The sequence below is a fragment of the Liolophura sinensis genome, chromosome 6 (assembly GCF_032854445.1).
Source record: "Liolophura sinensis isolate JHLJ2023 chromosome 6, CUHK_Ljap_v2, whole genome shotgun sequence".
Taxonomy (NCBI): domain Eukaryota; kingdom Metazoa; phylum Mollusca; class Polyplacophora; order Chitonida; family Chitonidae; genus Liolophura; species Liolophura sinensis.
In genome coordinates, this window is record NC_088300.1 from 31,645,964 (window position 1) to 31,659,518 (window position 13,555).

Sequence of the window (13,555 nt, forward strand, 5' to 3'; positions counted from 1 at the left end):
CTTTCAACAGGAACAATAAAGTACAACTAATTCATACAATAACAGCTTTAGCGGGGTTACCCACAGATTGTAAGTATACCCATAGACTGGGTTAGTCTCTATAGACAATAATCTATGGGTAAGCCCACTAGAGATAAAACTATAGCACACATTTCATCAATGTAATGAGTGTAAGCCACCCCGGCCGAGCCATTATACTGATACGGGTCAACCAGTCGTTGCACTATCCCTTTCATGCTGAACACCAAGCGAGGAAGTCACAGTTTCCTCTTTTAAGGTCTTACGTGTAACTCGACCCAGGACTGACCCTGGATCTACCTCCCCTCCCGAAGCATATGCCCCTACCAACAGCGCTATCGGGGGTCGGTCACAAATGTAACGATAAAACATACATTTTGCATGTATATACAGCATGTTATTGCATAAAGATTTTAAATTTTTTAATGTCACATTCCCTCACTTTAAACCAAAGGAAAACGATAAGGTCAGAGGAAAGGTTTCTGTTTCATATCGTCACTTAACCAAAACATCACTGCCCAGTATGTAGTGAAGTGTTAAGGGAATCAGAGTTCTTTCCATTGAAAAATGCTACCCCAAAGTTGACAATTCCTTATGAATCTGACCAACCAGGTGTTGGAACAGTACAACTAAGTCAGACCATAACATATATTTTATTAAATGTAACAAAATAATCATATACATTTTGCATGTATATATAGCATGTTATTATGTAACGAAATAATCATATACATTTTGCATGTATATATAGCAGTTAAAATTCCCTCACTTTATATTGAAGGAATATGTTAAAGTCAGAGCGAAGGTTTCTATTCCATATTCGTCACTTAATCAAAATAGCACTGGTCACTTTCAGTATGTAGCAAAGCATAAAGGGAATTAGAGTTCTTTCCCTTGAAAAATGCTTCCTCAAAGTTGACGATTCTTGTTGAATCTAACCAACTAGGTGTCTAGACAGTACACGGTAATGTCAGGCAAATGGGTCTGTTTCACAAAGACCACCATTGTGCGCAATGAATGTATATGAATACAAAACCTACAACTGCCAAGTTACGTCACATTCTGTGAAGCTGGTACCATTCGTCCAAGGAATTAACTGTAGTCAGTGTAAACTGAAATCAGTGTATCACACATCAAGTTAAGTTACCTCCCTTGCCTTACTTGCTTCTTTCCACACAATCTGAGACTTTACACTGGATTTAGTGTATCAGTATCATTGTAACACATACAATAAAATAGTTAATCAGATAGCTTTAAAAGTCAAGGGCAAGCATGTAGATTTATACATACTTGTTAAAATATGTATAGTAATTATGCATGTTTGATACATGGAGATACCGAGCCCTGCAACCAAAGAGAGTGCATTACTCGTTGATTGAGATTTTATGCCATAAAGCCTGGATATTACGGTGTATTTGGTCTACACAACTGCATAGCAGGTTGCCAGTTTCACTATGTCCAAACTTAAAAAAAAAACCAAAAATAAAAAAAACCACAGAATATTCTGTGTATTCTGATGACATCACCATGTCTGTACTAAATATTTCAGTTTTCTCTCAAAAACTACAACAGCTACTAAACAAACATTATAAATTGAGCAAATGCACACTTGTTTCCTCTCACAGCATAAATCTAACAAATATTAACAATGTTACAATAAATATGGTATTATGGCTTTTCTTTCCTTGGGGTAATCTTCAAACTTCCTGCTTGTACCATCTGAAACAAATAACCCCAAAATACAGGAATAAGAAATAATGTGCCGATATCAATATAGTCAATACAGAGTCAATAATTTATTTATATCACTGGTGTTTTACGCCGTACTCAAGAATATTTCATTTATACTACGTCAGCCAGAATTATGATGAGAGGAAACCAGGCACAGGCCCATGACAATCCGAAGGCTGCTAGCAGACTTTTCCACATACGACCAGACACACATCAAAAAAGACAAGCCTGTATTTTCACAAATTGATGAATAAGGGAAGTTTTAATTAAAGAGTGTCCTTTTCTGATATCAACCTGGTTTTAATAACTCCATACATTCCTGTCAAAGAGCGACTATCATTTTCAAAATCAAACCAATCATACCCAATAATCATGTCTTGAAAATTCACAGGAAGAAAACCTAAACTCTTCAACTAAGTTACAAAATTTGTTTCCCTTAATAAGGCCTTCTTCAGAAAAACTGTTCCCAGTCTTACCTGTGGTGTTGCATGGCACGTGGAGCAAGGTTTAAGGAAGGTAAAACAGGCAAATGCCAGTGCAGGGAGATTCCAGCATGCACATGCATAGCCACTCCACTCTATCACCTCTCCAAGAAAATTGGCCCCGGGACACAAAGCTGAACATTCCACCTGCATAGAAAACCTGAGGATTAATAAACTAGTAACATCCTTTGCAATACACACTTCATCTGCACCATAAAGTCCTGCAATAATCAATTAATATTTCATATAATAATTGCCTTCTCAATAATAACTGTAGTACTCTTATGATACTGATAGAAGAATAAATGAGGATAGTCACAGTCATGCCAGAAGACTTGAAAGTGAAAGGCAAGTTAAAAAAGGCCTTTACAGTACCTTTTGGTGATAATCTGTCCACATGACACTTGTGTTCTTTTCTCTCATGTTAACATGACTTTATTAAGTCCTGCATACCTTTAGGAATCTTGTAACCCGTTTCTCCTGGTTTCCTAAGGTTCATGAGGATGTGGTCTGAATGTATATTCACTCCCATTCCCACAAAAAATAATAACATGCCTGCAAAACTAATAGCATAAAAAAAACTAATAAAAAATAAAAAAAAACAAAAAAAAAACACAGAGATAGAATGCATATCTATTATTGGTGTTTTGTATGGTCAGTTTTATGGCAATGAGTGAGGAAAACACAATTTCAAAGGAAATGGATAGTATTCTATCTAGGAACTAGACCAGACCAATAGACGCATGGCTGTCTAACAGAGTTATGGCTGTTAGAGTTATGTCCCTTTACCAAGCAAACGCATAACCCACTTGTATGAAATTGGAATTTCTTCCAACAAGTTATTTATTTAATCTTTAAAAATATTTTTTTTGAAAACAACATGCTAATCAAAGTGATGTACTGATATATTCACATACAAAACAACAATTCTTTCTTCTGGAAGAGGAAGTGAAGGACAAAAATGACATTTTACACGCTAAATGATATAACAAACTATACTATGTTTCACAAGATATAAAATTGAATTTCTGTCTGTACCTATCCAGACCCTTGGTTCTGTCATCCAGGTTTTAGGGTAAGCCACAAACCGTGTGAGGCTTCTTCCTTGTAAATAACCATTGGCACAACAGAACGATATGGCCATTGTATAAGGGATGAAAGGCGTGGGTTTGCCACCTCTAATCAGCATCGGGTAGATGAATGTCCTGTGAAAACAAGAACATATACATGTCATCACCTGTGCATTATGAACGTATTTCTTGCTTATTCTACCGAGACATTCCATTTCTTCATTACCGTACAGGCTATTCTCACAATTTAACACTACGTCCTTCAGGATCAGTCTTTGAATTATATAATGGCGGTCACTTTTTCAAACTGCTATATCGTCTTTCATATCTTTTCTGCCAGTTCATGTCACTTTTTGTAATACTGGTACTTGTCAAGTCTAAGCTATAAAACCCATAAAATCTTACGGCTAACTTTAATTTCTGATAACAGTAATAATTAATTAACACGATTAGAGTTTCAACTGAATAGTTTTATTCCCAAGTTACCATGTGTTGGACAACTGAAATAATTCAGTTTTTTTATTATTATTATCATTATTAAGCATGCTTGTTCACACTCAAAAAGGGTGCATGTTTGCACAAATCTGCGTGTTGTGGAAACGAACAGATTGTCTCCCTTCCGTTGAAAATTGTACGTGTTATGCCGTAATCTCACAGAGAAACAATATCAAACTCAGAATTGATATAGACCTTTGAAAATAATGCAGCAGAAATAATCCGAGAAGAATTCTGTTAGATGAGGCACCAAGCTGTGGACAGTCAGCAAACACTACAAGGAGGACTGGTATGGCAAAAGCGGGTAGTTCCTGAGTGAACCAGGCGAACTTGCCATTGACGAGAAATCCCCAGGCAGAACTGCCATGGCGGCCATACGGCGAAGGAAAATACTGCAACAACACGAACGATTGCACGCCGAAAATCAGCATTACATAGCTTAAATATTCTAGGTTTGATCGCTCATTTTGCAAAAAATAACGTGTAAAACTGCCGAATGAATCTAAGGCGCCACCCATAGTGCTGCTTTTTTTGCATCAACTATCACTCCGTCAGACCCACTCTGGCTGTCACGGGTGACATGCTTTCCGGAAGTGGGCCTCGCGGGGGAGCGTGTCAAAATTACACATACTAAATTATACATTCATTTAAAGCACAGCAATTTATTATCCCGTCGTGTGGTTTTAACATCTTTAAATATTCAAAAAAATCAATGTGTTCTATGTTCTAACGACTTTGTCGGTCTGGAAAATATTATGAGTATAAATATACCAGTTTTCATATTCGGATATGCCACCCCATCTCAACTTGTTATATCCCACAAAAACTAAACTTTCATATGGGCCTAGCCTCAATAGGACGGGCTATCAATGTTTGCAGGCGTATACTTATGTAATCCGGAAGTCCAAGGAAAAACAGTAGACCTTTGATTGAAAATGTCAACACATTTTATCTGAAACAGCACTTAAGTGTTTTAAAATGAACACCGCTTGTAAATTAAGTGGGGAAGGTAAAATGATATGCCGCTCTTTAACCAAGATGTAACCGAAGTAGACACTTCGTGGCGCCAACCGCAAGTCATACATCGCTGCACGGTCTAATTTAATCATTTATATTTTGGTGTTTGTTGTACATTTTGAAATGCTATATATATATATATATATATATATATATATATATATATATATATATATATATATATATATATATGTGTGTGTGTGTGTGTGTGTGTGTGTGTGTATAAAATACCCACTATTTCAAGTCGTCACAAGATTTCCACTACCTGACCCTTTTCTTAATCTTCTCCCTTTTAGACATTTTAATTTACACTTAATCATATGATGGTCCAATCCTTATTTGATTGGTTGTTTACGCCATACTCCCTTATATACATATACTTATGCCTTATCACGGTCGACATTTATGCTGCTGACGGTATATATAAATATAGCCACCGAAACGGATTGAAAACGCACCAGAGGTAAAACGTGAAATTGACGCTAAACTATATTTTATTTGGTGTTGGCTGTGTATTACATTCACATTCAGATACGTCAGTTACGCATTAGTAATGACAAGTGTCATTGAGAAGTGTACAATTTCAATATGGAAGAAATGAAACACACCAGATGTTCAAAGACAAAGTCAGTACCTGGTATGACCACCAATGTTTGCAATGCACGCTACACAGCGCCTTTACATCAGAGAAGAGAATGCCATGCCAGCGTCGAAGTAACAATTGTCTGTATCTGAGCGACCATTATCGACGCGCATTTTGGTGCCTTAAGGCCAGACTCGGGTTTACCTGTGTAGACGGGCACGTAAACCAACGGCGAAAAGTCGCCGGCGTAGGCCTACGGCTTCGGCGCTGTTATCGCTGGTTCAGTTTTGTGATGGTGCTGTGGTGACATCCAAACCTTGCTGCTATATTCGTTGTAGTGTGGTCAACTTCAGCCGAGGCATTGACGCGTTTCCGTTCCTCAGGTGTCAATCAGCAGCATTGCGTCCTCAGTGCTATTCTGCAGCTACATCGATCTTGCAGATAGCCTTTCAAAGCCACCCCTTCGTGCCCCATTTCTGCATACAAAATTAATAATTTTTTCGTGCTTTTCAGTAAAAAATGTGTTTTCCATTACTCTTCCCTGTTGCGTTTTTGGTGACGACTCACACAAAGGCTATCAAACCTGACAACATCTCTGAGCTTCCTTAACCTCTAACCATGGAGATTTCCGTTGTTATTCTCAAACCATCATAGCATTCTCATGGATTCCTGCTGGTACGTTTTTAAAGTGGATCAGTATCTTTGTGCGGAATTAGTTCATCGGATGGTCGTGGGTTTCCCTGGGGCTCTGCCCGGTTTCCCCCCACCATAATATTGGCGCCGTCGTATGAGTGAAATATTCTAGAGTACGGGATAAAACACCAATCAAATAAATAAATAAATAAATGGATACTAGGTGGCACTCATCTCCAGTTTCCCAGCGCGTGTCAACATACAGTATCATATATATATGCCTACGTAACCTTATAGATGTGGACAGGCAGGCAGTGTGTTGATGTCAGTATATCGATCAAAGACGGGATGTTGAAGTGCAGCTAGTTGAAAGGACCAGCAAAGCTGTAATCATACCAGTACTTAAACACAGCAACTTACGACGTAAATGCTCTAGAAGCCTAGCAGCCTCTAACATGGTGAAATGCTCAAGAGGCCTGCAATGCCTTGAGCTGTATTCAGATATCAGTCATTGTGAATGCGTTTCAAGTTATTTTTTTAAAAGAATCCCGGTTGCCTCTAGCCTAATGGTTAATAGAACTTGCTTGAGAGCTGAAATTTACCTGAGATACTTTTCACATAACTTGATACTCATGTTTTTATTATTATCAATGTATATACAGCACATATATTGATCAGTCGGAAAGTGTGTATATAGAAAGCTTTCTTGAATGGTGACAGTATATGGCATTGTTTAGTTTCACTCAGTCTTCAGCCATTCTTATGTAATCTGATGGTATCGCCAGATTATCGTCTGTTCCACTCTCACGGACTCTACTCCAGTTCAATATAATAAAATGATTTTTGCGTTGGGCAGTTTGTTTCATTACTCTGTATACAACTGTTTTAGTGGATCACGAGAGCAAGTTTGAAATCAATATTTCGCATCATAGCAAGAGTCTCCAAATATGCTGATACCACAGGTGCCGTCGTCTAGAAAATACATCTTTTTTTTCTCCTTACTATTGCCTTTAATGTACATATGTTTGAGCTCGTCGAACAGTGGTAAAATTACCTGTAGCTTCGTAGATCATTGATACATACTCCACAATTTTCGTATCGGTGTCATCATGCGGAGGAGAAAATGTTCATTTCCATTTCCCTTTCTTCCATGTGCAGTTATACATGTATGCCATATATATATATATATATATATATATATATATATATATATATATATATATATATATATATATATATATATATATACACGCTAAGTAACCTTAGGATATCTGTGGCTCAGTTGGTTAGCGTGCCAGAGCGGCGCAATGACCCAGGAGCCTCTCACCAATGCCGTCGTTGTGAAAAAAGTTCAAGGGCCTGTTGCACAAAACGATCGTAGGCTATGTTCACTGTAACAACCATGGCAACATGTCTTTATAACAGGTGTCGCTATATTAATTACAATCAACCTATCCTACGATCGCTTTGTGCAAGCAGCCTCAGCTACCACAGTTAGACAAGCCCTTTAAAAATTGCGTATAACTGGCCATAAGGCCAATGGGATACTACAGTAAGCATTGATATCCAATGGGAAACCACAGTAAGCATTGATATCCAATGGGAAACCACAGAAAGCATTGATATCCAATGAGAAACCACAGCAGCAAGCATCGATATCTCAATTTCCACATCCATAAGCGATCAGTACTTAAGCCAAAACGACGTAATTGCTGTTCTGCTACAATGCTTGTGTCGACCTTGTCCTGTATTCGACCAAAGAAATTGCGACTATAATGATTCTTGTTGCTTCAGCCAGAAGTAATGGTTACTTCAACCATATATTCTAGCGACCAGCAAAAATGGTATATATGCTTCTGGTTGCGCCGGCCCTATTTAAAATGTGAGCGAAATATGTCAGCATAATCCTTCTGGCCCTTTTGACCTATTCCTTCGTTCCCTTTCGCGCATGGCTGGCTTTTGGTGTTTTTATCTAGTATAAGACAATAAATATGTCATCATTGGATCCGTTACAAATTCAAAGGGATGCATTTCACGATAATTATATGCTTTTACTCTGCGCTTATAGCACCATTAGTGTTAGTATTACAGAAAAGATTCAGAGTGTGTTGAAAGGCTTTTCATTAATTAGCCAGGTATCTGATGATATTAAACTCGACCAAACATTGACCTTGTGTACTTAAACACAATACGGGACGTCTGGGCTTTATGCATGACCGAATGGAGAAGAGGGAGATAATGTTAGTTCGCTATCCTTATAATTAGTAGTGTGAATGAACATTAAGTCTCTGTTCATCAATGTGATCAAGAAATGATTTGTACTTGGTCATAAATGAGGCAGATTACTCTACCTGTCTTCTGAACAGTGTGTACACAGAAGCATGTATCTATTTGAAGGTTGTTTTCAGGTCAGTGTCTGCCATTAAATGCAGAGCATGGGGTTTACAAGTGCATCCAAGGATAGACGTATATGTACATCCTATGGAAACCGGATAAGCCGGATTGTACGATGACACGAAGCGATTGCACGATGGCACGATTGCACGAAGCGGTGACACGATGTTAGCGTCGATGGTGCGATGATGGCCTTATGCGGCTACCACACAAAAAATCCAGGGGAAAAACCCGTTAGAACATGAATTTAAGTTTCTCACGTTAAAAGTCAGAGACATGCAATGCCTAAGGAGCTATATCAAGGACAGGAACCACATACACACATTGCAATTCGATATTCGAAAGAAAAGAATACATGTAATTATGTTTATGGAACTATGTCATGTACTCGCTATATATTTTTGGCTAAAGCATCCTCTTGTATCACTTGTACAAGACTTAACTGCATACAAACGCATATTTATTTCCCTGCAATAGCTATACGAACTACCACTGAGATCAGACTGCGCACTACATTTGAGCTACCGGCACACTATCTATTATGCATGTTTACATTCCATTGTGTTTAACTGATTTCCTGTTGATGAGGATAATTGCTTCCATTTTTCTTTGACACACACTTAGCCGATGTAATCTAATATCTCCGTTTGATCTATGTACAGTTCACTGAAACCCCACTAAGACACCTCGCAAGCCCGGGATTCCAGGCACCAACAGCCTTCGTCATTCGGTCTGGTTATGCTGTTGGATAAGAGACACGATATATCGGTTTGTTGCATCGCCTTCGCTCCAACATCCAAGATCTTACTATTGTTTCATCTCACGGCGATAAATCTTGCACACTGGTGGTAAAATATTAGGAATTTCATTCTCATGACGGATATTTAAGAACACAGCAGCTTTTTTGTTTTTTGTTGTTTTTTTTTTTTTACTTTTTTTCTGTTATAAAATACGCATCAGGTCTGCAAGTGTAAAGTGCTATTTAAAAGGCATGTCGGGTTTAACCCGGTACTTTCACTGATTTTGTTCTTACGTACATACGGAGCTATTGTAACAGTGGTTTATCCTGTAAAGCCTACCTGACCAACAGCATACTATTAAAGCTAATTAAAGTGTTTGCTGAATGAAACACTTCTTTGTTTGTGTGTCGCAATTCCATTGATATACCACCATAGACGGTATCAGATATATGAATCCTTCTCTTTCTTTATTTTTGTCTACTGGGAGTTGACGAGGGCTGAATGGTTACAACAACACCAAGTACTATAGTTACAACACGGGTCATCGGGTTACAAGTAATTACAACTTGCACGCTATCATCGAAGACGGGCCTCGTGCATGTAAGCACGAAATCCCGGGCAGGTCATTAGGTTTTATTCTTCTGAACTCAATGCATGACACCGAAGATGTTTCGAAATCAGCGTTTACCATTATCAATAGTGTACCGACCTTTCACGAGGTGCTATTAACGTGTATGTGGCAATGAGGAGTGAAACTTGGTCTAAAGGGCATATCAGTATATCCATTTCCAGGGTGACTGGAAAAGAATTCATGCATAACATTTATATTGGTGGGGAAAGATAAGATTTGGTGCCTAGTTTATAAGCTTAATTAAGATAAGTTTTTATACTGGTGAGGTAAGATAAGACAGGATTATTTGATGACGTTAGGGTTAATTTGAGTAAGGTTGATACTGACATTTCGAACGTTTTCTAATAATGGATGGATATACTTTTGAGAGTTTTTTTGGATAAGGTAGACTTTAGTGAGGTAAGCAATGCCAGACTGTATGATTTGATGAGGTTAAAATTAGATTCCAAAGGGCGATGTTGATTGGGAAAAATTTTGACCGCATGGCCTATCCAAGATGAGGTTACAGCTATTGGCTAAACAAGGGATAGTGGTGAGGCAAGGTGAGACAGGGAGACTTGATGAGGTGGGAATTAGGTCGGGTAATTTTTGACTGGGTTGGATAAGATTTTTGCACATCTTTTAGTGAGTTGAGACAAGACCGAAAGATTTGATGAAGTTAGGAACAGACCGGGTATGTTTGATATTGGTGAGATTGACCTGATGAGGTTAGAATTAGGTTCAAAAAGCTGTATTGGTAAGTCACAAGGGAAGACTGGAAGGCTTAATGAGATTATATAAGAATAAGGATTATTAGACATCCAGGTTAGCAGTAATGTAAAAATTATATGACTGGTCTACTACAAATATTGTATATATTCTTAACACTGGAGTTGCGGTGGTAATTTAGGGTCATTTTATACATACATATATCGTGTCCTACTGTACAGGATCCAGTTTCACGAACCTTCCTAGATTCAGTAAATAGTTTAAGTTTGCAGTGCTTTGCCTAAGTCTTACATGGAGTGTTTCTGGAAACAAAATCCAATTAAACAGTACAAAAGTATAGTGCTATGTTTCTTAAGCAAAACACATTTGCTTCAGTAAAAATTTGCGTGAAGTCATGCTCAGTTTCCCTGTTATATTATCTTGCATGTATGGGCACAATGGTTTTATACAGATGCAGGTGGCAACATTTCACTGGAACAGTACAAAGGGTTACCTAAAGGCTGGTAGGACATCTCCGCGATGTGGATAATATGTGAACAACTGGGGCATCGTCAGCAAACTCGCGATAACAAAGACCGTATCAATATATCACAGACAATTGTGGGCATGGATGTATAACTAACATGCGTAGGAAAATATCAGACATGTGGAATCATCGATAAAGCTAGATAAAGATTTATTATGTTGTTTCGTATGGTTTGTTAAAGTCTGTTGAGTTTGTCTAATGCATTTTACAGGATGGACAACCAAGTCTTATAATTTCTATTCTGATGAGGTTATGCCTAGGTTTGATTGCAGTCTTTCTTGCCTCGAAGTCTGGGTACCTGGGATTAAACCCGGGTTTGTTCATACGAACGTCATTGGAAATGGTATTTGTTGCTGCCTCGCTTGGCGCAAAGCATTGAGAGGTTATTGAGAGGAAACAGGATTGGTTGGTCCTGCGTCATTATAATTTGTGTGTGTGGGTTGTCGTGTCTGGTGTTTTCGGCATGATACTTCAGTGGTGGCAGCACTTTGGCGGAATAAACCTGCCCTACCATAAGAAGACAGTGCATATGCATGCACTTAATGCATTCTCGTCGTCATATAACTAAAAATTGTTAAGTACGCGGTAAAACCCTCAAGTATACATACTTGCAGTCTTTCATTTTTAACCATTCACGAAGGCCGGACATAAACTGATTCTGTCAATAATATCTGTATGTGAGTCATTATTGTCTGTATATAAAATCTATCCTCCATGTGGAAAACGGCATGCAGCATTACAGACCGAAAACGCAGAATATAAACCGTTTTAATTAACGTTTTATTTTATCTTCATCCGTTTTGGCAATTTGTGTGTTTTATAAAACCTCTGGATCAATGGAACCTTGGCTTTACGTGTGCACTTGACATGCTGGCCGGGCAAACAACTTCAGACATGCAATAGGCAAAAATGAATCCTTCACTGAGTCGATAATGAAACAAAAAACCGATGATGTAAACACTTTTATATAATAGAAGATTCTTGTACAAGACGTAGATGCAAATTTCTGCCCATGTAGTTACCTTACCTAACTCTGAAGTTTCATACATTTAAAAGTATATTCATCTCTTGCATAAAAACTTGCATAGAAACCACTATAGCTCTACACTGTTCTTCAAGAATCATTTGCGCTTTGCATTCTGGGAACATTCTGTACAAATGCCCTCTACCAGATCTGTTATAGACACTCCATCTTCATAGATATGGCTTTATATACACTACATATAGAACGTATTTTAAATCTTCTGGAATAACTGTTTCTTAACACTTCACACTATTGTGGTTATCTTTGTGATATGTATGCCTGCTAGACGCAGGGTTTTAGATTGCGTTTTACACATAAAATGGAATGTATTTTAAATCAAGGTCGCTTCTGGTTTAACACAATTGCGCTGACTCTAATGTTAACTCTATATTCTCATTTATTCAGTCCCCCAGAGAAAGCCAAGCTTTGAAGGCAAACACATGAACACATGGCAATTTGAACTCAGGCAGTCTGTAGGCAGTGTTGGCTTCGTGTCATAATTTCACCATAAAATCTTGAGAACGGAGCAGATTTTTTCTGCCTGGACCCTGCGGCTCATATTAGGGAGAGAACGTCCATTTTCACATTCAAACGCCGACTACTGGCCCTCTTCAACCATATTATTGGTCTGGACAGAAGTTCACACTTCACCATTGCATGTATCATTTCAGTCAACTCGTTTTTCACGTACCTCGTCGCTACGAACACGGCAGATTTGTATAAATGTTGTTTAACATGATTACAACGTCCTTGGTTCATGCCTCAGGCGCACTGTATGTCAACGCTTAATTATACGTGTTCGAAAATATAAAGCTGAGATTCCACTGATATGCATGACGTTAAACCACAGTTGTTCATTTTTAACCATTCATTAAGGCTGGGCATAAATTGATTCTGTTATGAATAATATCTGTGTGTTCGTCATCGTTGTCTGTATATAAAACGTTTCCGCCATGTGGAAAACGACATGAAACATTACAGAGAACGCCATGCCATCTAAAGTAAGATTTTAATGAACGTTTTATTATACCGCTATTCAGCCGTTTTATCAATTTATTAAACTTCTGGGTCGATGAAAGCTTGGATTTACAAGTGCACTTGACATGCTGCCCGGGTTAACACGTGTTGACATACAACTTCAGACATGCAATAGGCCAAGATGAAACAATAACCGATGATGCAAAACACTCGACAGGAAAATCGAAGATTCTCGCGAGAGAGGTTGGTTTCTGCCAAGTTACATTAAGTAACACTGAAGCATGGTCCAAAGGACCACGTTCGTTTAAAACTGGAACAAAGTGTGATTTTTTTAACCATATATCTGTGACATTTTCAGGTATTTACGACTATATTCATATCTTGCGTGAAAATGACGTATATACTATGAAAATTTCTAGGTGTATACAGTTCTCGCTGAAGAATCAACTGAACATTGTATTCCGGGAACATCCTGCATAAGGCCGCTACCAGATCTACCAGACTCCTGGTATTTATAGAACGTAT

At 38.2% G+C, this 13,555-nt stretch overlaps 1 protein-coding gene across 1 annotated transcript; it reads right to left on the reverse strand.

The window, feature by feature from the left end:
- Window positions 1-1,445: 1,445 nt before the first annotated feature.
- Window positions 1,446-4,332, reverse strand: LOC135468709 (3-oxo-5-alpha-steroid 4-dehydrogenase 1-like). Its single transcript, XM_064747104.1, is given in 6 exon segments — window positions 1,446-1,737; window positions 2,226-2,354; window positions 2,356-2,378; window positions 2,685-2,786; window positions 3,270-3,436; window positions 3,992-4,332. Coding segments are annotated over 6 exon segments (795 nt in total). The 5' UTR covers window positions 4,315-4,332; the 3' UTR covers window positions 1,446-1,686.
- Between the last annotated feature and the right edge of the window lie 9,223 nt (window positions 4,333-13,555).